The sequence below is a fragment of the Vespula pensylvanica genome, chromosome 8 (assembly GCF_014466175.1).
Source record: "Vespula pensylvanica isolate Volc-1 chromosome 8, ASM1446617v1, whole genome shotgun sequence".
In the NCBI taxonomy this organism is placed as follows: domain Eukaryota; kingdom Metazoa; phylum Arthropoda; class Insecta; order Hymenoptera; family Vespidae; genus Vespula; species Vespula pensylvanica.
In genome coordinates, this window is record NC_057692.1 from 3,962,875 (window position 1) to 3,988,089 (window position 25,215).

The 25,215-nt window shown below is 33.2% G+C and overlaps 3 protein-coding genes and 2 non-coding genes across 6 annotated transcripts in view; 2 read left to right on the forward strand and 3 right to left on the reverse strand.

Moving 5' to 3' along the window:
• LOC122630920 (aryl hydrocarbon receptor protein 1) overlaps positions 1–12,211 on the forward strand; it is a 111,367-nt gene extending 99,156 nt beyond the window's left edge. Inside the window, exons 5-11 of one of the 2 annotated variants that reach the window (XM_043815974.1) lie at positions 4,635–4,844; positions 7,690–7,984; positions 8,076–8,217; positions 8,292–8,759; positions 8,853–10,001; positions 10,617–10,930; positions 11,070–12,211. In XM_043815974.1, coding sequence (XP_043671909.1) covers positions 4,635–4,844; positions 7,690–7,984; positions 8,076–8,217; positions 8,292–8,759; positions 8,853–10,001; positions 10,617–10,866 — 2,514 coding nt within the window. In that variant the 3' untranslated portion in view covers positions 10,867–10,930; positions 11,070–12,211. The remainder of the gene's footprint in view (positions 1–4,634; positions 4,845–7,689; positions 7,985–8,075; positions 8,218–8,291; positions 8,760–8,852; positions 10,002–10,616; positions 10,931–11,069) is intronic. The other variant, XM_043815975.1, reaches the window with a different exon arrangement.
• Trnam-cau lies at positions 3,632–3,703 on the reverse strand. The gene has a single exon. It is a non-coding gene; the product is annotated as a tRNA-Met (tRNA).
• Positions 4,285–4,356, reverse strand: Trnam-cau. Its single transcript has one exon. It is a non-coding gene; the product is annotated as a tRNA-Met (tRNA).
• Positions 12,212–16,514: 4,303 nt separating the features above from the next.
• Positions 16,515–25,158, reverse strand: LOC122631223 (integrin alpha-8-like). The gene is made up of 14 exons (XM_043816636.1): positions 24,654–25,158; positions 24,224–24,593; positions 23,848–24,146; positions 23,308–23,764; positions 23,074–23,216; positions 22,551–23,003; positions 22,320–22,483; positions 21,695–22,239; positions 21,324–21,613; positions 21,195–21,247; positions 17,593–19,400; positions 17,381–17,465; positions 16,942–17,295; positions 16,515–16,843 (listed from the first exon to the last, which is right to left on the reverse strand). Exons 1-11 carry the CDS (start codon positions 25,026–25,028, stop codon positions 19,265–19,267), a joined length of 3,285 nt encoding a protein of 1,094 aa, XP_043672571.1. The 5' UTR covers positions 25,029–25,158; the 3' UTR covers positions 16,515–16,843; positions 16,942–17,295; positions 17,381–17,465; positions 17,593–19,264.
• On the forward strand, positions 18,350–19,264 carry LOC122631152 (galectin-4-like). The gene is made up of 3 exons (XM_043816474.1): positions 18,350–18,376; positions 18,575–19,024; positions 19,172–19,264. Exons 1-3 carry the CDS (start codon positions 18,350–18,352, stop codon positions 19,262–19,264), a joined length of 570 nt encoding a protein of 189 aa, XP_043672409.1.
• Positions 25,159–25,215: the final 57 nt, after the last annotated feature.

Sequence of the window (25,215 nt, forward strand, 5' to 3'; positions counted from 1 at the left end):
AACCGCCCGCCGCCTTGCCTTCGGTAACTGACCTCAACTCGCGCGAGCGGCCATGGCATGAAAAACGAATGGAAAAAAAAAGAAAAAAAAAGAGAGAAAAGAAAAATATCTTTCGCTCCCGAGTGAACGATGAGAGTACCTATTTATGTAAGTACTTATGTACGAGACGACGATCGGTGCCGAAGGGATCGACAACGAAGAGATCGATCGTGATATATGCGATGGTAGTTCACGAAATTCGGCAAAATTCTTGACTTTATTAATACTTTCGACTTAGCGATAAGCGTTCGCGAACTAACACTTTCGATGATACACAACAGTAGTACCGTATGATTTCATTCATTCGTTCGTTCGTTCGTTCGTTCGTTCGTTCGTTCGTTCGTTCGTTCGTTCATTCGTTCGTTCATTCATTAATACAGTGGTAACTCAGTATATAAAACTCAAATTTCCCTTACAAATGTAATACGCGTGTTTTTTTATAATCCTACGTTAGAAATATATGACTTTGTTAATCAGTAAAAATTTTAACGATCTGAAATAAAAATAATAGACTTTTCCATAAACTTTATATATTTATAATTGAATAAAAATTCGTTCGAAATACTTACATAGATACATACACATCCGAGATAATTTACATAGGTAGTTGGTAATCAGTGCCAATTATAGTAACCCAGTATAAAGTTCTTTATATCGTTCGGCAATTAAAATATAATTTACGATTAAGCTCGCTTAATAAAAGCTGTCGGGATTTAATTCGAGTGCCATTATAGGCGAATACGTGACGGCGAGTCATTATAGTGAAACTTATGATTGTAGGTTGACTAAAAGTCTTATAGAAAAGCCGGTAGCAAAGGTACAACTCGGTGAAGTCGACCAGGCTCGTGAAGCTCGATTTTGAGTAGGTACATATATTCATATAGTTTGGGTCGACTAGAACCAGCGACACGTAATATCGAATTACTTTAACGATGTCCGATGTCGGGAACTCGAAATAAACGTTCTTTTGCTATCTCGGTTAATCCGATTGCGAACACTCGATACACAGAATGAAAGAGAAAGAGAGAGAGAGAAAAGAGAGATAAATGTAGGATCACTTTCTTACATCGATTAGCAGAGAAATCGTGTATAATCCTTCATTAAAATTAGAGCAAACGAAACAAGTCGTTCCTCCACCATTCACGGATCGCGTCCGCGCGATCGCAGCAGGGTTGCGACTAGACGGTTAACCGCGGGAAACGGGACGCTCGAATTCATTGGATCCCATGGAGAAGAACTTCATGGGACTCCTTTCTCGAGGCGGCGACTACTATCCCCCTTACCTGCTGTTTCGTTCGTACGAACGATTTTGCGATAGCTCTTGCTATATATTTATCGGGACGGTGAGAGTTTTACGAGACGCGGAGTCGGTCTCTTGTTTCGGTTTCCGTTTCAGTTTCGAACTCCGATAATGCCACCACCACCAGCAGTACCAACACCACCGCCATCAACATCACCACCACCACTAGCACCACCACCACCACCACCACCATCACCATCACCATCACCATCACCATCGTCGTCACCGCCACGAATGGCGACGGGCTGTGATAAATCGATGAAAAGAAAACGGAAACAAAAGGAAGAAAAAGAAACGATGCAAAAGAGGGAGAAGGGGAGAGAGAGAAAGAGGGTAAAAGGGACAAAAAGAAAAAAGAAAGAAAGGGGAAAGTAAAAAAAAAAAATGATTTACCGCGAAAGACGTCGGGATTGGTGAAAGTTCGATATGCCATATTATGCTTCTCCCCGACATTTTCACTTTGGAAAATGCTGTCTTACGGTTAAACATAGTTTGTCTATATGTATATGCGTGCGCTCGTGGGTGTGTATCGATGTCCGTGCGTGGGTGTGTGTGTATAATATATATATATATATATATATATATATATATATATATATATATATATACACATATATATGTATATCTGTGTATAACACGTTATATGGTATACGGTACACCGTAGAATCGGGTACGTGCGCGCATAATGGCAGGGATGGTGCGCGGGTAACATGGAAGTCGTGAGATCCTCACGGCGCTGATACCCCGAGATTCGTCCGTGCACGAAATGTACACGCGCGTACACGCGCGTATATAAAGAGGTAGACAGAAAAAGGTAGAGACAGAAAGTGAGAGAGAGAGAGAGAGAGAGAAATAAATAGAAAGAGAAGGTGTCAGTGCATCGGCAGTGCAACGACGTTCTTCGTTTAGAAACGTTAACGCGAGACTAACGTTGTGATCTCTCTCTCTCTCTCTTTCTCTCTCTCTCTTTCTTTCTCTCTTACACGTCGTCTCTAGCACGTGATTTATTATATTATTCGCAGCGAGCAGAGCCTGTCCTGACAGCCATGACCAGGTAATGGTCGAACGAGCCGAGTCGATCTATTCTCGAGTAGTACCAAGGTTTATTTCAGTTCAGGAACGTTCAGAGATGCGTGTGCTGCACCGGCACACCGATTATCGGATTAAAAGTCACGCGGTTACACCTATGCTCGAGGTATCCTTCTCTCTCTCTCTCTCTCTCTCTCTCTCTTTCTTTCTCTTTCTCTCTTTCTTCTTGTACCGTACGGCGCCGGATTGATTAGCTCTTTTTCTCTCACTTTACACCTTCACCAACATCTTAGATCTCTCTCTCTCTCTCTCTCTCTCTCTCTCTCTCTCTCTCTCTCTCTCTCTCTCTCTCTTTCTCTCTGTCTTTCTGTCTCTGTCCGTCTCCGTCTCTGTCGCTCAGGTTAGAAGCTAGTACGACGACGAGCATGACCGCCTCTAAAGGGTAAAACTATGCGCCGCTGTCGTGCGGAGACTCATCATTCGAGGCCGAGCTAGTCTGGATTAATTATGCGCGATAAAGTGCGTCGAACACGTGTAGGTACATGGGCCGTATATGCGCTTGTGTCGCTGCACGCCGTCACGACCGATCTGATATTTCCTGAAATAATGCCACTCCACCGTACCGTTCGCATTCGAAACGTTTTATTTTAACAAACAGAGAGAGAGAAAGAGAGAGAGAGAGAGAGAGAGAGAGAGAGAGAACGAGGGAGGTTGAGAAAAAAGATTTCTCTTAATGCCATCGCTTCTCGAGTCATCCTCCTTCTACTTTTCTTTCTATCGTTCGCATACCTTCTTCTTCGTCTTCGTCTTCGTCTACTAAAATAAATTCTAATATCTTAGTAAGTATCTCATTCCTCTGGTAAATATCTCATTTCCTCTTTCTCTCTCTCTCTCTCTCTCTCTCTCTCGCTCTCTCTCTTTTTATTTTATTTTTTTTGTTTTTTCCTATATAAATCTTACTCAACAAATTTTGCAAGAAAATCAAACGATTCTACTTGTTTTCAATTGGTTTGCAAGCAGAAGAATCGATATGGTTAGACATAGTGAAATACATGACAAAGTCATGTCCTAAACATCCTATTGAATACTTATTTTATCTATTGATAGAACGAAAGTATTCAAAAGAGAATATGATGTCTATTCGACAACGACACGTTCTTATGAATTACGGATTCGTGTCAATTGAACCAGCTTCCTCGTAAAAAGAAAATCAATAACTCGCTTGGAATTCGTAAAAATATTTTGTAAAAAATATATTACATCTAGCAGAGCGTGGTTTCGATCCACGGACCTCTGGGTTATGGGCCCAGCACGCTTCCACTGCGCCACTCTGCTTCTCTCTGGATTATTTTTTATTTTGTGAAAAGGAAAAAGGAAAAAAAAGAAAAGAAAAGAGAGAATTTTATCTCTTATATGTACTTTTTTCTTTAGATTAAATTAATAAGAATTATTAAGAAAAGAGAAACGAAGTCGCTGGCACGAAAGTAACGATAACGTGTAATCATCAAAGCCTGCCTAGTAAGTACTTACTTACTACTTGCTACTCCTATCACGATCGAAGATATCCTTTATCTTTTTTACATAAACAAATATTTAACCGTTTATTTAGTGCGATAGGTTCACTTGCATTTTCAATTTTACAACGTACGTTGGATATTTGCGTAAGTAAAATTATTGTAATACGCGCGATATGCGGCTCTCTTGATGATGCATAGAAAACGAGAAATGAGTCATAGCTAACGTTTAATAATATAACTGAACGTGACTCGCGAAGAAAAAAATACACATATATATACATATATATATTTAAATATATATGTATGTATGTGTGTGTGCGTATAAAAGCTATTATTATTTTATTTCTAAGAAAAGAGATGAAAAGTTATGAGAAGAAAAAAGAAAAAAAAATACACCCCTAGCAGAGCGTGGTTTCGATCCACGGACCTCTGGGTTATGGGCCCAGCACGCTTCCACTGCGCCACTCTGCTGTCTTGACAACCCTTGCAAAATATAAATATTTAAATAAACGTACATATAATTTTATATATATTCTCTATACTTATATATAAAATCATCGATTATACTATTAAATGATTTTATCTAAAAAATGAGCTGAAAGTAAACACTTTTGGTTACTTAAACGAATTTTCTAAAGATTAATATACAATATGTAAATATCGAAATATAATTTCATATGAATAATTAAGGAGAATAATTCGATTGATATCGATATAATGCCTAAACGTGATCGTTTTTTTCATTTCAGTCGGATATCGTTCATCAAAGCGTTTACGAGTTGGTGCATAGCGAAGATCGAGAAGAATTACAGAGACAATTAATGTGGAATTCGTTTTTACCTGCTGAAAATGCTAATTTACCGCTTCACGATGCACTCTCACCCCAACACAGTCATCTTCTTGAGCGTAGTTTTACCGTCCGCTTCCGTTGTCTTTTGGACAATACATCGGGATTTTTGGTAAGTGAAAGTCTTTACCTACTTAAATAACTCCTCATTTAACTTCTTAAATAACGAGAAAAGAAAAAAAATATACAAAAGGACGTCAATATTGTCAAGGTGAAGTTTTTCTCAGAATCAGACTTGCAATTATTCGTAATTACACAAATTATTAAAATTTTTTTTATTTTTTTCTTAATTCTTATTAAAATTACATCAAATCAATTATCTAGAAACGATATATATATATATATATATATATATATATATATATATACGAAATTATACAGAACGAATTAAAAAAAATATATGTCAGGATAAAGAATATTACTTACCACGAAGATATTAAGACATGCCAAGTTCGATTAGAGTTCTTAATACATAAAGAATTTTGTCGATTGACTATAGTCGTAATCACGTTCATTATACAGCGAGCTGTATTAGATGACTATAGTCGGCTTTAATAAAGGGGAAAGTTTGAGATCGTAGTAATGATCATTTTTTTCAAATAAATTTCCGAGATCGCAAAATGTGATTTTATTTATCTAGAAACTTATCTTAAACTCTTGTCTTATCTCACTTATTTAACTCCTTATTAAAATTAAATTTAAGTTTAACTTAAGTTATATCATAAAGAGATATTATATCTTCTAACTTTTTACTAAAGTTAGATATATCAAATTAAGGACATTGTAAATAACATATCTTACCAATATTACATTTTCTAACTTCATGACATATTTTCCCAAGAAGTACTTCATGCTACTTAATGAAACTTTTTCAGGTCATTTATACATGCTTTACGAGCTTATTTCTCAAACTTCGTTGAATGAAATATGGTAGAAATTAATATTAAGCTAATTAAACAAAATTACATTAAATATAGACAATTCCAAAATCAATGAAATATACATCAAATTAATCAGCAAATTATCCATTTCTTTTTGTTTCATAAAAAAGAAAAAAAGAAACGCAAAAAAAGAAATAAAAGATAGTCTTGAAAAAAATGACCATTTATATATACTACATCTCGACGTAATACGAATTAATAAAGAAATATACGTCATGATAAGGATCGTTTGTTGCCATGAAGATATTAAGATATGCTACGTTAATCTAGAGTACTTTAAGTTCATGAAGAATATTCTTGGGTTGACTATAGTCAGCATTGATAAGGGATGGTTTAAGCACGTGATAAAAATGGTCGTGTTCTTTCGAATGAATTTCTGAGATCGCAAAAAGAGAATCCTATCTACATGGAAACGAGAAGAGTGAAATGAGTAAGCAGAGTAGTTGTAGGTAGGATGAGGAGGAAGTGGGGGAGGAAGAGAAAGAGAAGAAGGAGGAGGAGGAGGAGGAGGAGAAGAAGGAGGAAGTGGAGGTGGAGGTGGAGGTGGAGGAGGAGGATAGGGAGGATTACTGAGCGCATTGCGGTCGCGCTCACGACGTTTCTCCACGCTGACAAAAGCAAAGTGCCGGCATACAAAACAGTAATTAATAATTTCACTGTCATAAAGGGGTAGGGCCGGAGAAAGGGGAGTGAGAAGACAACCTCCGTTTCGTGGTCATCCGTTGCCATCGTCGTTTCCCCGTCGACCCAAGTAATTGCCTTTTTTCCTTCTACACTTACATACCTACCCTCCTTCCTTCCTATCGTTCTTTCTACCTCCCTTTCTTTCCTTTATGTACGTAGATACATTACGTACATCTCTTACCGTCGTGCTCTCCTTCGTTTTTCCGCGAGAACGAAATTGCACGTTCCTATCTCCTTCAAGAATGAACGGAGGACCAATCTCGAACTCGCCATATATTTTTTTTCAACGAGGAAAATATTTTTTCCTTAGCTCTTTCTCTCTATCTCTCTTTCTTTCTTTTTCTCCTTCTTTTTCTTTCTCCGTTTATCGATCGCGAGGGGAAAAAAATAATCCTTGATTTTATAACCCCGTTACATTTGATTATTTTATATCCCATTTAGTTTGTTACAATGTCCGGTAGATACAAATATTAGTATCGGTTTAAGATAGTATTTTTTTTTTTCTTGCATGTTGGATTGATTCATAAGTAAGTGTTATTTTATTAGAACGAATTCATTATTTATAATGACACTTATTTATGAATTAATCTGATATATTACATAAAGTATAGATAAAAAGAAAAATATATATGTGTGTGTGTGTGTGTTTGTGTGTATAATAAAATGAAGCAGAGATTAGAACTAGCCGTGTTATTTCGTCGATGCTCGGTATCTATCTTATCTCTGTCTCGTTTTGCGGGCACAGTGCGGTCAAGGAAAGAGGTATAAAATAAATCAAATATGGAGAGCAAAACCCGAGTCAACTCGGCGATGTATAGCGAGACGTAGAAGCAGTAAAACACTAATTATCTTAGGACAAACACACGACAGATGTACAGGTATACATGTTCCGTCGAAGGTAAGCCAAAGGACAAAGACTTGTGTATACATATAGCTGTAAAAGGACAAGAACGATTTTGCTTTGAGACGGGAACAAGAGAGGAGGAAAGTCGTAGTCCGAGAGGGCCGTGAACGCCTTCGCAAAAACAGGACCGCTTTGACGTTTATGAAAATGAAACTGTAATCGTAAAAGGTTCACGGCGTAAAAGGTTTAGCAATGAGTCCGACCCTCCCACCCTTGGCGGTATCTCTCGACCCAACGAGGATATATGTATCCATTCGCGCGACTGAAGTTTTTATAGTAGAAAGTAAAAAAAAAAGGAAGCAGAAAAAAATTTACATTACAAATTATTATAGAGCTATTCAGCTCGATCTTCGTCGAAAAGATAATTATTAGATTTATGTTCTAACTAAATCCGTGCGAATGATATCTTACAAAAATGTTTCTTTCAGCGCTTGGATATCAGGGGACGAGTTAAAGTACTTCACGGACAAAATAGAAAAACCGAAGAGCCGCCATTGGCATTATTCGCCTTGTGTATACCATTCGGGCCACCCTCGCTTTTGGAAGTACCACAGAAAGAAGTCATGTTTAAGAGCAAACACAAATTAGATCTTGGACTGGTATCGATGGATCAACGAGGGAAAATGCTTTTAGGATATACGGACGTTGAACTTGCCAATTTGGGTGGTTACGATCTCGTTCATTACGATGATCTAGCTTACGTAGCTAGTGCTCATCAAGAATGTAAGTTTAAATCGTTCGGCGAGGACGCATCTTATTCGTTTCACGTTCAAAAAATATGTATCAAATCGTTTCGTATTATATATGATTGCAGTATTAAAAACGGGAGCATCTGGAATGATAGCATATAGATTCCAAACGAAAGACGGTGGATGGCAATGGTTGCAGACTAGTTCTAGGCTGGTATATAAAAATTCAAAGCCAGATTTTGTAATAAGCACTCATCGCCCATTGATGTGAGTATCTTTGAAAATTCGATATATCATTGATAAAACGAAATAATTTACGATTTCGTTACATTCCATCGTAGGGAAGAAGAAGGAAGAGATTTGTTGGGCAAGCGAACCATGGACTTCAAAGTGAGCTACCTGGACGCTGGTTTAACCAACAGTTACTTCTCCGACAGTGATAGTTTAACGGGTTCCGTCATGACACCTACTCTTCCGACTCAATCAACGCCACAAAGGGTGAACAGAAGATACAAAACTCAATTGCGCGACTTCCTTTCGACGTGCCGAAGTAAAAGGACTAAACTCTCAGCACAATCCTCGGTATCACCCCCAGCTACACCTACGATGGCGTCCGTGGATTATCTCACGGCCGATAGTAGTGCCGCGGCCGCGGTCGCTGCGGCTTACAGTAATCTAAACACGATGTATCCTACACCTTACGCACCAACAGCCGTAGCTGCGAGTGCCGATCCATCGTTGACTACTTACATCGGTCATACGAGTAATTACCATCAAACGCTCTATCCAGCCAGTGCGCTGGATAACAGGTAAATTATATACCATCTAACATCTACTCGTTTTTCGTACTAACTCGTTCGTTCTCACGATCGAATTTATGTTTTTCTTTTTGTCATGATTAGGTACCTTACCGCAGCTACAGAGAATCTCTTTCAATACAGGCCACTTGGCTCGTACTATCCAGAATATCACACGAGTACACCCTACAATGGCTTCATTGACGTATCCCTACCGACCTACGAGACCCATCAACTAACTAGCAAAACGGAGGAAAAGCTGTATTGTCAGCAACTTGGTAGCGGTGAATCACCCAAGTACAACTACGTCGAAGCAAGTAGACATCCGAGTAGCGTGAGTGGTTCCCCTTACGCGGCCAGTCCGGTCGCCAGTGCGTCGACGATGCACGTTACGACGGCAGACATCAACGTCGCTCGCGCCGGAAGCAGGCACTCGCTCGAAGGCGGTGCCTCCTCCAGCAACTCGGCCGGAAGTTCACCGGTTACCGGAACAACCAACGGAGTTCTTACTCCGAAAATGGAGGACGTTAAGCCAGAAGTATACGGAAATGAGGCGCCACGGCAAACGGTTCTCATGTGGGGAGCTCCTCCTTCTCGTACACCACCGAGAAACAATGGTAGCTACAGCCCACCGACGCCTCATTCGACGCATTCCTCTACGCACTCGACGAACGCTCCGAATACTGGCGATCCTTTGAAGTCTCTCGCGGAGATGAATTCTATGAACGGTGATTGCAAGTGGAGACAAACGTCTCCTAGCGATCAACAGCAAACTGTAACAGCCTCCAGTCCTCCGAGAAACAAACAGCATCACGCTCAACAACAGCAAACGTCTCAACAACAAACTCAACAACAGCAACAGCAACAACAACAGCAGCAACAGCAACAGCAACAGCAACAACAGCAGCAGCAGCAGCAGCAGCAACAGCAACAGCAACAGCAACAGCAACAGCAACAGCAACAACAACAACAACAACAGCCACAATCGCAGCAGCAACATCATCAACAACAACCACAATCGCAGCAACATCAGGCACAGTATCCTGCCACCACGACCCAATATCAGGCAGCTGCTGCCGCAGCAGCAGCAGCGGCGGCCGCTACAGCGAGCAGCATAGGATACGCGCACTCTCATCCAGGCCATGGCCACGGGGAAGCGGGCTCCGAGGTATGGCAAGGAGTGCAACACCACCATCACTACCAGTACTATCCCTACCACCATCACCACCCCGCACCACCAAGGCACACGCCCCAGTGAGTGTCACCGCTACCTCACAACTTTTATTATGACTTTCACTGTTCTTTTAAACGAACTAATCTTTACGTACTATCATATTTGAAAAAAAAAAAAAATAAAAACCATACGATACGGGAGATCGCTATAATATTAACAAACGAGTATACAGTGAAATAAGTCGTACGGTGAGCGAGATTTAAAGTTCCCTAACACGAACGAATTCCGTTTCGTGATATTGTATAGATCTCTCTCGCTCGCTAGCTCTTTTTATTTCTTTCTTTTTATCTTTCTCTCCCTCCCATTCTTTGCGCACAACGAAGTCGAGTTCAAAAAGAATTTCGCGGTCGTATCGTGTAGATCATAAAGTCATCGCATGGAAACTAATATAAATAATATAAAAACGAATAGACATATGTACCATACAAATTCGTTATTTTTTAATGATTCTAATCTCTGAAAGACTTTGGAGCTTGATAATAAAGGAAAAGGTATATTTATTGATCGAATATCGGTTGGGTCATATGTCGAAGTAATCGTGACTGAGCCCCACATTTTGATTGCACGTTACTGATACGGATAGGCATGGTGAAGATGTCGTAAGGTAACCAATAGGAATATACTTTTGGTTACAGCACACCACCGTCAGGTGCGGCAGCGGGGACTGCGGTGGGAATAGGCATGGGCATGGGCATGGGCATGGGCATGTCTCTAGGCTCGGACAGCACCACCAACAACAGCAACGTATTGTATCATCCTCCGCACCACCACCACCACCACCACCATCACGTAGTGGGCTCATCGACGGCGGCAACGGTGGGCTCAACTGTACCACAGATTCCAAACCGGACGCCGGGAGTCCTTTGCTGTCCATCTCTGAGGTGACCAACACCCTGCTCAACCAATAGCCCCATCACCGCCACAACGTCCCTTTATCTCAGTGATCATGGTAAGAAGTTTTATAGATCGTTTTGCTTACTTATGAACTTATTCATATAATAATAATAATAATAAGATAGGTATTCCTTTAAAAAAAAAAAAAAAAAAGAACACGCACACACGCACACGATTTTATCTAAACTTTTCAGGTATCTCAATGGAGATGTCCTCACCGAGACGGATTACAAATCACGTGACTGTATCATACAGATAATGCCGGTTAAACTATTAACTTTTAAGAATATTCATATGGTATTGTAATATATACTCATTACGTGGTTTAATATCTCTTTCATTATATATTAATTTATCCGTAATATCGATAAGTTATAAGGACAAGCATCTTCACTATCTCTATGGTATCCTATCGTCTATCTCGATTGAGAATTAACTACGGTAGAACTGAACTATCGTGAAACGATCCCGATCGTTTCACCTTCATCTTTTCTTTTTCTCGTTATCAATTATAAGCGGAGTGATCTCTATCTAGGATATCAGGGTACTGGAACATAAAGTACTAAAGAGAGACGATTTTAGAAAATTTCCCCAAGTTTCCTTTATATATCGAAGCGTCCTAGGTAAATGGGAGATCGAGATGAGCGTGCTAATTATAAATGAAATTTATCGTTTATTTACCGGTGCAATTAAATCTCATCGGTATTATTCATTCGATAAAAAGCACAAAATTTATTTTACGATTGTATTATCAACAACGAAACGCAACACATTTACGAATTTAATTTATTTTCGCGGTAACTATATTTCGGATGATAATCGAGGATGAAATCGATTGTCGTTTTCTTAGCGTACTATTATGTTTATATACGATTCCATTTTTTTTTTCCTTTATTTTTTTTTCTTTTCTTTTCTTTTCTTACTTATTTCTTCTTAATTTTTGTTTGTTTCGTTAATTAAGAAAAGAAATGTTAATTCTGTGATACGTCTTAGGTAAATCGAATGCAATATTCTTCAAGGGCGAATATTCGAATTAAGCGAAATATATATGAGGTGTGAGAAAATGAAAAGGAAATAAAGGAAAAAAAAAAGGAGACAAAGAGAGAGATTTCACGTTTGCTAAACGAATGCAAAAAAGAATAAATCAAAGAGGGAGGGGCGGAAAAAGAAAGAAAAGAAGAAGAAAAGAGATAGAGAAAACGAATATCGTGCACACACTGCAAGCAATATCTTTTTCTAAATGACACTTGCAGTCACACCTACATATATACATACATACATACATACATACATACATACATACATACATACATACATACATACATACATACATACATACATACATACATACATATATATATACATACTATCGATAAGAAGAATGTTAAAGAGGAATTATATGAATTTTGAAAGACTTTAGATAAGTATGATTATAAAGCGACGTGCAAGTAGCAAATGCCTACTACTTGCTCCAAAGATTATAAGAAATATTGTCGATGTTCCATGCGTACACGTAAGCGATTCTCTAAGTTCACCGCGTTAAGGCTTTAATGCTTAAAAAAAAAATCTCTTCTCTCTCTCTCTCTCTCTCTCTCTCTCTCTCTCTCTCTCTCTCTCTCTCTCTCTCTCTCTCTCTCTCTCTCTCTCTCTCCCTCTCTCTCTTTCTCTCTATCTCTCTCTTAATAGATAAAGAAATTTTAAATGAAAAGAAAAAAAAAAAAAAAGAAATTCTCTTCCTTCGTAATAAATATCACTTTTCACATATCACTTAAATGACATCACCCCTTTTGTACAAAAAAAAAACAAAAAAAAAAGAGGAAACGAACAGACACAAAGAAAAGTAAAAACGAATTTCGAAAATTGTATTTTGTAATAGAAAGTTTTAATCACATTTCCTAAGCGAATCATGGCTTCCTTGCACATATTTGGCTACTTTAAGACGCGAATGAAATTTTAACGATGGCCATCATGAAACGAACGAAATTGCGGTCTTTGTAGAAAGATTAATCGAAAACTGTGGATAAAATTTTGGAAAAATTCCAAATATGAAGATAACAAAGTATAAAGATAAATTTGATAGAAAATTTATTTTTTTTTTGTTTTTTTTTTAATGATCGATTCAACGATTCTTTCAGAAATCTTTCTACAAAAATACAAAACACTTCGTCAAAGGCTAACGATTCGAAAGATAATGAAACATTAAGGGGAAAAAAAAGAAGAAATAAGAGAAACAGAGATAAATAAGAAAGGTTCAATATTCTTCCTGCCGACGATCAAAAAAAAAAAAAAAAGGAAAAAAGAAAAAAAAGCTATTGAACAAACATACAACCGTAATTCTCATCCGGCCGATCCCCAGTCTTGCCAATATATTCTGTTAATAAGTTTGTAATTTTTGTACTTAATTAATTTATACATGTACATGTGTAAAACGCATATTTAGCAGAGCTAAGCGAGCCTTCCATAACTTTAATCAAATATTCACATTTGCAAAGTCAAATAATTGCTCACGAATTATATGACTATTTGATTATACATATTTTCATAAAATAAAGATATTTCGCTGCGCGCGGGTGACATATTATTTATTACGATACGATGAAATAATTAATTGATTGATTGATAGATAGATTGATTGATTGATTGATTGATTGATTGATTGATTGATTGATTGGTTGATTGATTGATTGATTAATAACATTTCTAATTTTCTATAACAATTATTTTTAATATCAAACTGCTGCGTTGTTCGTATGTGGCACTGCAATATGTTAACACTCGATAAAATGTTCCCTTATCATTGTTCGCTAATGCAAATCCTAATTGACTTTGCAATAAAATGAATGAATGAATGAAATAGGTATAGCTGTAATACGGTCGGAGCGTATTGTTAAAAAAAAAAATAGAAAAAAGATCGTTTGAACTGAAAAAAAAAAGAAAGAAAGAAAGAAAGAAGAAAAAAGGAGAAGACATTTTCTATATTTACAATAATTATTTGGCGTAATCTGATTATTTTTTATTTTGACGTTTTATTATTGAAATGAACAAATTTCAATAAATTATACGAAATATTATTTGCCTTATAACTAAAGTCTTTCGTTTATGGACTTAATGTTATTCGTTTCGTTGCCAATTAAAATAAATACTTTAACAATTAAAAAATTGAAATATAAAGAGATAAATATATATAGTTGGTAGTTTTCGTTATTTTTTCTTTTCTTTTCTTTTCTTTTTTTTTTTTTTTTTTTGAATTTCAAATCCATATAGCATAATAGTTCGCTTCGACCCTCCCCCTCGACCTGAGTGCTTAAACATTAAAAGTATAAAACACATTTCCAATTTCTCATTATTACATTTAATATAAATATTTTTCTTTTTCCTTGCAATATTTTACACAGTAAGAAAAGTACTATTATTAGAGATAATCGAGTCTAGTCCATATATGATGCGAATTAGTAACACTGTGTTTAAATTGTGACGATATACCCGTGTTTTATCAATAAATCCATAGACAATCTTGAATACTATATGTGAAAATAATAATCATTGGAATGTTATAGAAATATATTAAAAAATGTATGTATACAATGAATATACTTTTTAGCATGTCGTTTTGTTCCGTTTAAATAATTAATAATTAACATAATATATATAAATATATATATATATATATAAATAAGTTAGTACTCACGCAGAGCGATACGAGAATATTGTCACAATCTGAACATAAATGTATATTTACTGTATATTTATTATAAGGTACACATTTACGAACACGATTAGGATAAGATACGGTAGAAAATTAATGCAGGTAGCTGCTCATATCAAACGGATCATACTATTTTTCAGTCGTTCTAGAGAAAAATCTCAAGTTGATCCTTAATAATGTCAGAAATTTTATACATATGAAGCTTATTCTTAGTATAAAGCCTATCCGCTTAACGGATACATACACACCCATGTATACCAATGAAACTCATTCTCATTAATAATGATATATATATATATATATATATATATATATATATATATACACATATAATTTTTCACAACAATATGTACTTTATCCTACGATTCTTTATAAAACATTTTATTCTAAATCCGGACTGTCGATAAAAAATAAAACTTCATTTCCATCAGTTGTAAAGTAGATACATATGATTTGGAAATAATAAAAAGTTTACGAAACTTTTATTGTCACAATATGATCATTAAAAATATTTATTTAACAAGTAACAAACTAAATTTATTTATAAAGTTCTTATTCAACAAAATTTGGTAATATATGCAAGCCGTATGTCTCAACGTTTGCGGATATAGCTATACGCAAACATATCTTTTATAAAGCTAATTATTTTTTTTAATATTTCTTTTATTGGATATTGTAAAACTTAAATATCAACGATTTTAATACTCCAAAGTTATCACATTAGCATTCGATTGATCGAATTAAAAAAAAATAAGAAAAGGGAAGAAAAAACATGTTTCTTGATTTTCCAAATCATTAGGGAAATATATGAGACATGCAATTAATGAATAAATAATACGCCTAGCTTTTTCGAGATTTCAAAGTCGATGAAACTCTTCAACTTGTCGAAATTTAATAAATGATCGACGGTATCCCTTCGGTGTGTGTGTGCACCCTTTTAGATAACATATTAATCTTACCGCTTTATTGTTTTACGATGAAAACGTTTGCTTTATACGTCACGAAAAAAAGTTCATTTTCAATTCTCATAATCAATCGAAGTACACTGATAACATCATTGTATATCATGCCAAATCGAATCTTGATCACTCTTCATTACTCCATCCATTTAACTATAATATATTATATTCTATAGAATCTAATTACTGTATTAATTCCGATAAAAATAAACACTACTACAAGTAAAAACATAAAATTGTATCAAATGTTTATATGAAATAAATTATAACAGTCTCTAATATAGAAATGCAAAGTGTATGTTTTAAATAAAGATCCTCCTGCTTCCTAAAAACTGTTGCTTCCAAAGTTTTAAATTATTCCATATAAATTATTGCAAATATTGTTATATTAAAACAATTCAATTCTAAATGTCTTTAAAATTAAGATATTTTTTCAAATTTTTAATTAATCCTAATGATTAAATATATATTATGATTAAATAAATACATATATATATATATATATATATATATATATATATATATATTAGATACTTATAAACACAGACATACAGTTAACAACATAAATATTATATATTCAAATTAATGTTTTATTTCTTCTTTAATTTTTATAAACAAATAAAAAATATATATATATATGTATATATATATGGTATATACATATATATATGTATGTATGTATGTATATATATAAAACATATATTATTAACAGTATCTATAATATAAAGCTATTTGACAATTATTTCCTGGAAGCTTAATTATATAAAAGTAGAAACATTGAAAAGCTAAAAATTTATATCTGAAATTAAATTTGGATTTGTTTTTTTGTCAATAATATAATTCCCCATTCATAGAACACTGTCTATCGATCAATAATAAGATTTTCAATTATCTGTCATACCTTATCTCTTAAATATTATTTTTTATATCATTAATGTAGAGATGTTCTTTTTCTTTTTCCAGAACCATTAAAATTTTTTGTTCTTGATGATGATTTATTACGTTGTACATGTCGATTTAATATATCTTTTAGCGAAAGACATAATTCACATGTATCGCCTTCACTTACTTCCAAACTACATAAATTGTGTCTCCATTTTTCCTTGTTATCTCTATAAGCACATTCTATATTAATATTATTATACAGACTTACTGCAGGCCCACCACTACAAAGTTTCAAATTATTCGTATATGTTATAATATTCATTACATCTGTTATTGTTTCTATCGGAGACAAATTTTTTTCTGAAGCTTTTGAATTAAATAAAAAAATTTCATATGACATTTTTTCATGAAAGATAATCTGAAAAGAAATATAAATATAATAATGATTGCTTACAATTTATAAAAAAAGGAATATTGTGTCATGATAAAACAAAATATTATAAATTTAATTCATACTTGTTTTGTGTAAAGAGGTATAAATCCTAATCCACTATCATGATGTAAAGTTATTTCACTCACAACAATGCAACGAATTGGTATTTCTGTAAAATATATTGACCATGATCGATTTGGTAGAGTTAAAGTAACTTGTTCCGAATAAATTAAATTAAACAGATCATCTGGGTTTCTTTTCAATGAAAGATCCTTTGTTGTTAAATAAGAACTATTAAATGAAGGTGGATTATTAGCATAAATTTGAAATGTCATATTTTTATTTTCTATTGAATTTCTTTCTATATCTTTCTGATTCGAAACATTATTTAATTGAGTAATTGAAGAACTTTGAGATTGTTCAGATGAATTGCATATCTGAAAATAATGCATACAATAAATATCTATTAAAAATACTTCAATTCATATTTCTACGCACTCTAAAAAATTTATTAATACTTACACCATGCAATTGTGATGGTTTAATATTCTGTTTTATATTTTTTACAACATCTGTCACTTTTTCATTTTTTGTATTCTGTGACTTACTGAAAGTTCATATAAAAATGTGTATTATGATTAAAGTAGTATAAAATATATTGAAACAATAATCAAGTAAATGTGTATACTGAGATATCAAATAGTACATAATAATAAAAAAATTTGAATACAAACCTAGAATTATTCTTCTTTTCCTTGGTCCTTTTAACTTTCTTTTTAGTAGAATTATTTGATTTACTTGATTTTAACATGGCTCATGATATTTATCACAGGATAATTATATTATACTATGTACAATATATATAAACATTTCCTTAAATGGTTTCAATGAAATGTATATATATTAGGATTTATCAAATTAACCTTTACTTTTTTCTAAATATGTCTAAATTAAATTTAATTTGATTATCGATGTATCTCAATCACATTTAATAATTCAATAAACTGTCGTTATTTAAAACTTGAATGTCGGCGAATTGTATCCTATGCTTGTTGATTGTTTTGACCAAATTCAATGGTCAATTAATGAAGTAATAAGAAATAAATATTTGATGTCAAATATTTTTAAATACAAATGAAACTTCTATCTTTTGTCCGAATTCCTCTTAATGAATTAATAAATCCTCAGACTAACAAGGTTACATTTTCCTTGTTAAAAAGTTTTACGAATTGTTATATTCTTTTTGTCTCCTAGTGATCAGTTGGCTATAGAAAAAGATGCTAACCCCATCTGTCACTCGTGGGAAGAACTAAATATATTAATCCGCATAATACGATTCATACTGAAGACGTCACCACTGCAAATAGAAATTTGTTAAGTGAAGGCCAAGAAGGCGCGGGTCGTCTTTTTGTACGCAGTGGTGACGCCTTATATCTCGAGTTTGAAAATTTATCATTTTTTTCATATATTTTATCTCTAATTTATTATAAAATGGCAACTGAAGTCGCTACAAACCCAGTAAGTTTATCCTTTATTACATCATTTATCTCTTTCCGATAAAATACGTGTTATTCGGTATATTTTAAAATTATCCGCATTGCTGTTATTACATTATGCTTACTATGGTAATATATTTCTGGATTATTAATAAACATGAACTTATATAGTATAGATTAACTGTGTCAATGTTTTATTTTTTTTTTATTTTTTTTATAGGAAATTCCTTACGTAGGAGCAGTTGAAAATGGTTTAGTACCTGGAAAAATGGTAAGAATTCGGGGTAAAGTCCCTGAAAATGCAGTACGGTTTGCTGTTAATTATCAATTGGGACCAATATTAAATCCAAGAGATGATATAGCTATTCATATATCACCTCGATTTTCTGATGGTGTTATTACAAGAAATCATATTGAATCCATGACATGGGGAGCAAATGAAAATGAAGGTCCTCTGTGCATACAACCTGGTCAAGAATTTGAAATGATTATTTTATGTGATCATTTGAATTATAAAATTGCTATAAATGGCAGGCATTTCGCAGAATTTGCACATCGGTTACCATACCAGAAAGTTACGCATCTAGTGATCGATGGTGATGTTGAAATATCCAGCATTATCTATGAAAATGTACCGGTTGGATCACCACATTCTTCACCACCTCTATCAGTTCCATCTGCAGACTTTGGTCCTCCTCGTAAGAATATTTCATTCTTATTTATATTTATATGATATTGCATTATTAAATATAATTACTATATTAATACTATTTGAATAAATTTAAATTTTAATAGAACCAGGTGGTTTGTATCCAAGTCTGGATACAAAATCAATCCCAGGAGGATATGGTCCTCCACCTCCGGGTTATGGTCCACCATCTTCTTCATATGGCCCTTCGAATGGAAATAATCAGTCGAGCGAAGAAAAAGATTCGTTTGGTGGTTTATTCAGTAATATACCTTGGAGTGGATTAGTTGCTGCAGGTAGCATGGCTGCAATGGAATATGCCAATGTATGTATAACAACTTGTGTAATTACTATAGTACTGAAAATGAAACAAAAAATAATATTTGTTGTATATTATTACAGAGAAAGAAAGAAGAAGAACAACTTGGAAAATTAGATGCTTCTAATGCATCAACAAAGAGTGACAGTGGTTTAGGACTATCAAGTACATTTACTGCTTTAGCCACCAATTTAGCAACCACTGCTTTACAAAGAAACTTACATGCACAGCAAGGTTATCCTTCTCAAGGAAGTGGCGGTGATGTTCTTGGATCTATTCTTGGAGCATTAGGTATTAGATATACGAAGTTTATATACTAGTTTAATATAACAAGATGTTTTAAAAGAATTATGTTAAAAGAACTAATTTTTGTCCTTTTATAACTTTTTTTTTTTCGAACAACATTTTTAATACCAGTTTAGCTAATTCAAATTTATGGGAAAAGAGATACCTTTTTGATCGCTTAATCATTAGCATCAACAATATTAATTTATATATTCTTACAATTATAAGGTGGGGCTGGAGCACAACGACCAGCGTATCAACCACCTCCACCTCCATCCTCCAATAATGACCCATTAACCGGAGCATTAGGATCTATTCTTGGTGGAGTTCTTGGAGGTGGTGGAAATCATCATCAACAACCAGCATATCAACCATCAGGAGGCTATGGTGGATATTCAGCACCATATGGATCTCAGCAAGGATCTGGTGGTTCAAGCTTCTTGTCTGGTATAGGTTCTACACTTGGTACATCATTACTAAGTTCTGCTATAGATGGATTAAGCAAACATGGGAAAGGTGTAAGTATAAAAGTAATAATCTTATACCAAATGATATTATAAACGAAACAAAGTAAATATTACTTCTATAAGTTAGACTATGTTTTATACTTTTGATCTATTTGTGAAATTTTTTGATACAGAGATCTCATGAACATTCTCCAAGTTACGTAACACCAAATGCACCAATGCCTTCTGCGCACATGAATAGTCCTCCAAAATCAGAGGGAAACAAATTGTCAGCGGATGAAATATCTAAAGGACTTGGCCTTGAAGATTAAATGCTTATTTTTATAGAAGAGGTGAACAAAAATTAGTAAGAAAAGTGCCTCTACATAAGAAAAATTATTGCAAAAATTATATCAAAATTAATATATTGCTCTCTCTATTTCAAAGATCTGAAGTATTAAGTTTTGCATTTTATATACCTGCAATTACATTTGCAGTTTTTGTGTGGCTTAAAAATAAATCGTAAATATATACAAATAATTGAAGAAAAAAACACGCGTAGAAGTCAAAAAATATGCTTTTAGCCTATACAAACGTCACATTAAAATAACAAAAATATTAGATGTTTACTGCCAAGTGTTTCGTACGTTAATGTTATTAATTGCTATGACTTAACAAATATCCTATAACAGATGGTAAAGAGGGAATGTGTGATTAACAAAATATAATAACAGATTGTTGGAAACGATCTATGTAACTTCATATATTTTCTGGCATAATTGCTATCTTCGTTTTTCGTTTCGAATGACTACGTTCTTCCAATACGCGTGATGCAACCATCACATTATATATCTTATTTTTGTTATTCCCAAACTCTCTTCAACACAGGATTTACTCAATAGCACAAATGAATTTACCAAATATGTTGCTATTTTTATGACTTATATTTTTATAAAGAATTGATGTTTTTAAAATTAATATATTCTATCTTACATGTTGTACGATTATTTAAAATGTTATACACGTTGCTATTTATTGTACTTGTTTTGAAAAATAAATTAGAAGAAATGAAATATATTTCATAATATATATTCTTACTTACTCTTGATCAGGAACTTCGGACGAAGTTGTTTCTAAAATCTTAGGATTGTTTTCCTAAAATAAACAAAGTGACAATATATAAAATTATATAAAATCAATATTGTTGTATACACAATGTATATAAACTTACATTTGATACAGCTATCAAAGCCTCTAGTTGTGCTTTCTTTTTTCTATGAAAGAAACCCAACTTAATAAGACCTAGAGTAATTAATATGAAAAGTATAATCCCAAGAAATATTGATAAAACTACTATCCATCCGGCAACACGTTCGTTTATTGGAGATCCCTGGAATTTTGTAGTTATGATGGTTGTATCAGGTTTATTTGTGCTTCCTTGAATAACATTGGGTGGTTGTGTGATATTTACGATGCCTTTAGATACAAATAATATGATATTTTTATTTTCCAACATGAATGCTGAAATAAATAAATAAAAATGAGATATTATAAATACTACAATATAAATTATTTAGCAAATAAAATCGTTATAAAACTTACATGGAATATTTGACAATTTGAAATCTAATGTAATTATGAGTTGGGTGACAGATAAAGAACTTGTAAAAGGAATTAGTTTACATTCAAGTTGTTTACACACAATCATTGGATCACTACAATTAATGAACAATATTCTGTTCTCAAGAGGTGTATTTTTTACCAATTTTTCCGTGTTGGTAAAATTTTCTTCAGACTTGATCTCTGTTTTTGTGTGAATATCAACTGATTTATTATTCATATCAAATTCATCAATGAATTTATCAACGATTTTCTTCGTGGAGGTTTGACAATTTTTACAATGATCCAAATCATTGATTTTTAATTTAAGAATATTACCATCCATATGAGCAATTGTTTGATTTATACTAATCAATTCTATATTGTAATCTTTGTTTTTCCAATATGTTGGAATCTCTATCATTAAGACAGCTTCATAAATTGGACTTGTTCCAAACTTTTGTACTTCATAAATATGTTTAAATCTGATATTTTGTGAATCTTTTTCATTTTTCTGAGAGTACGAATATACATTATCTTGTGCTTTTCTAAAATAGATAATTTTTCTTATAAAAATCTTATGCCATAACATATTGATAGATTGATATTGAAGTATTATAATACTAACCCTGCTATAGCTATATCAACATCAATATCAAAATAAATTGTCATAGTATAGTTCTTATTTAAATCATTTATTTCTTCACTTTGAGTAGTAACATTTGCATATAATTCCAAACTCTTGACATCAAAACGAACCTTGCTTGTATCCAATTCTAATATCATTGTTTCCTGGGATGATTAATTATTTAATATTATCAATTTAAATAATGATGTAATTAAAAGAAATAAAACTCACATTGGTTGCATTGGTAAGAGGATTTCCAACATCGCATATTACTTGCAAAATATATTTATTTGTCCAAGATGATTCCATGCACGCTGGTGGTATACTTGCTAATGACAAGGGATTTGGAATAGAAATGTGTATTTGTGTCTGATAAGCAGGTTCACCATTATTATGAACATCAATTATAAGTTTCAAATTCGATGATGATCCAATAATGTATGTATTATTGGATTTTAAATCAGTTCGAAGAGATATTCGTAAATCTGAGTTACAAATATCATCGCTACCACATTCCAATAGAAATGGTAATTGAATAACATCTTTAGTTTTTGAATTCAGTTTGTTTATTACTACAGATGATCCATGAAAAATATTACTTGACTTGTTATTTTTTTGTGTGGTATTATTAAAATCTACCACTACAGATATTGAAATTGGATCAATCACATTTTGTATATTGTTCTGAAATCATTAATAGTATTTCTAAAATTAATAATAAATCTGAAAAAAATATAAAATAAAAAAAAATTACCTTAAGATGAATTTTAAACAGCTCGCATTGACGTTCGGATATTTTTAACGTAGTTGGTAAAATGCAAGTAAAATTACTTGTATTATTCGTCAAATACATCGCTCGTCCATACAATGGATCTATTTCTAAATTACGAATGATATCTAAAAAAAAATATTTCCAACATAATGCTATATACATATAATAGTTATTGTATCAGTATATTATGATAATATAAATATATACAAAACTTACTTAAGTTTTTAGGAGCATATACACCTTCATAAATGGTACATATATGTATGGAAAAAAATTTCGAATCCCTAGACAATGTTTTTGTAGGATACACAAGATCTACTGTTATTGAAACAACAGGTTTGGATGGTAACAAAACAACTTGCTCAGATAAATATGCTCCTACTGCAATATCAAGGTATTTGTCATTATTTATATCCAAAGGCTTTGATATTGATATACCAAATCCACGAATGTTTGGTGAAAATTCAGAACCAAGTATCTTTTGACTACATTTCAGAACTCCGTTTTTATTACTGTTGTATAAATATATTGCACCACTGTCTCCTTCATACGGTGCACCAATCATAATATCATTGTATCCGTCATAATCAATATCTCCTAAGCATGTTATAGAAGAGCCAAATCTTCCTCCACTTACATCACCATCAATTTCTTGATCTTTCATAAAATTGTTCTATATTCATTCACAAAAAAGTTATTCGATAACAAATCAGAATTATAAAAATATATGGAAATAACTATAATCTGTAAAAATACATTTTCCCATGCCATAAAGATGTATACTCGACCCTCGTCCATATCTCTAGTCCAAAGAGGTGCACCAACAATTAAATCATCTTTATCGTCATTATTTAAATCACATGATGCCAAAGTAGCTCCAAAATATTCTCCGTACTGATAACCATTCAAGGTATTACTAATATTAATCCTTTCACCAGAATATTTTGGAAAAGAATATATTATAACATATCCCTTCATATCATTACCTCTGGGTGAACCTGATGCAAACAAACGTTCTTGTTTGCTAAAATAAAATCCGGAAGTTGTTGAATATCCTGGAATATAATATATACTAATGTTATTTATTAAAGTTTAATATGTATATTCGATATCTGTATATGTCATACTATACCCAAGTAATCAAAAAAATCCAGAACAGTGTTTTTGTTATTTGGAATAATAATTTGTCTGTGATCAGAAGTTGATTCTGTTAATAATACTGCAGAACCTTTCCAATTAAATATACCTGGTGACCCCAAAACAACATTCAAGCCTAATTTATTAGCAGATGATATATCAGCAGAAAAACCAAGTTGACCAATTCCGAAATCATATAACCAGATGTTATTCCATAAAGTAGTTTGATTAGCATTAATCGATATTAGAGACATTTTTTCTGCATCCTTTTCAAAAGATTCTAAATTAGTAGCTGTAGTCCAATAACACATACCATTCATATACCAGTATGTACCAATTATATATTTCCATCGTGGAGCACAAACCTATCCAAGTGAATTCAGTTATTAAAAGGAAATATTAATGAAATAAAATTTCTAACTAACCAGAATTTTAGAATTTATTCTATTATTTTCTGATAGAACAACTGCTCCAATCCATGAATTATTTCTATTCTGATGAATTTCATCTTTAGACTTGTCGACAATCCATTCCTTACACACGTTATTAAGTAAACACATATAAACAGTTCCTGGTTCTAATACAGATTGAATTTTACTTATATTTGCTCTTGGTGCACCAATAAGTACTGCAGAAACATTTTTACTACTAGTGTACAGAGCAGTAGCATATCCGAAATAACTATTTCGTCTACCTTCTAAATTTTGTGGAGTAGTAAATACAATAGCATTGGTAATATCCAAATTATATGCTAATGTATTAGACAGAAAGATTTTCAACACAAAACCACAAAGCCACATTTGAAAATATTTTGTGAAAATAGACTTTTGATGAAGATAATTTTAAGTAAAAATATATCTGTAAGTAGTTGGGTGGAACTGCAAACTATTAAACTTCATTATAAAATACCTCTACAAGGAAAGGATGTGTTTCCAGGAAACCACAATCACTTACTCATGAGTCATAATTAGATCAGATTTATGCCAA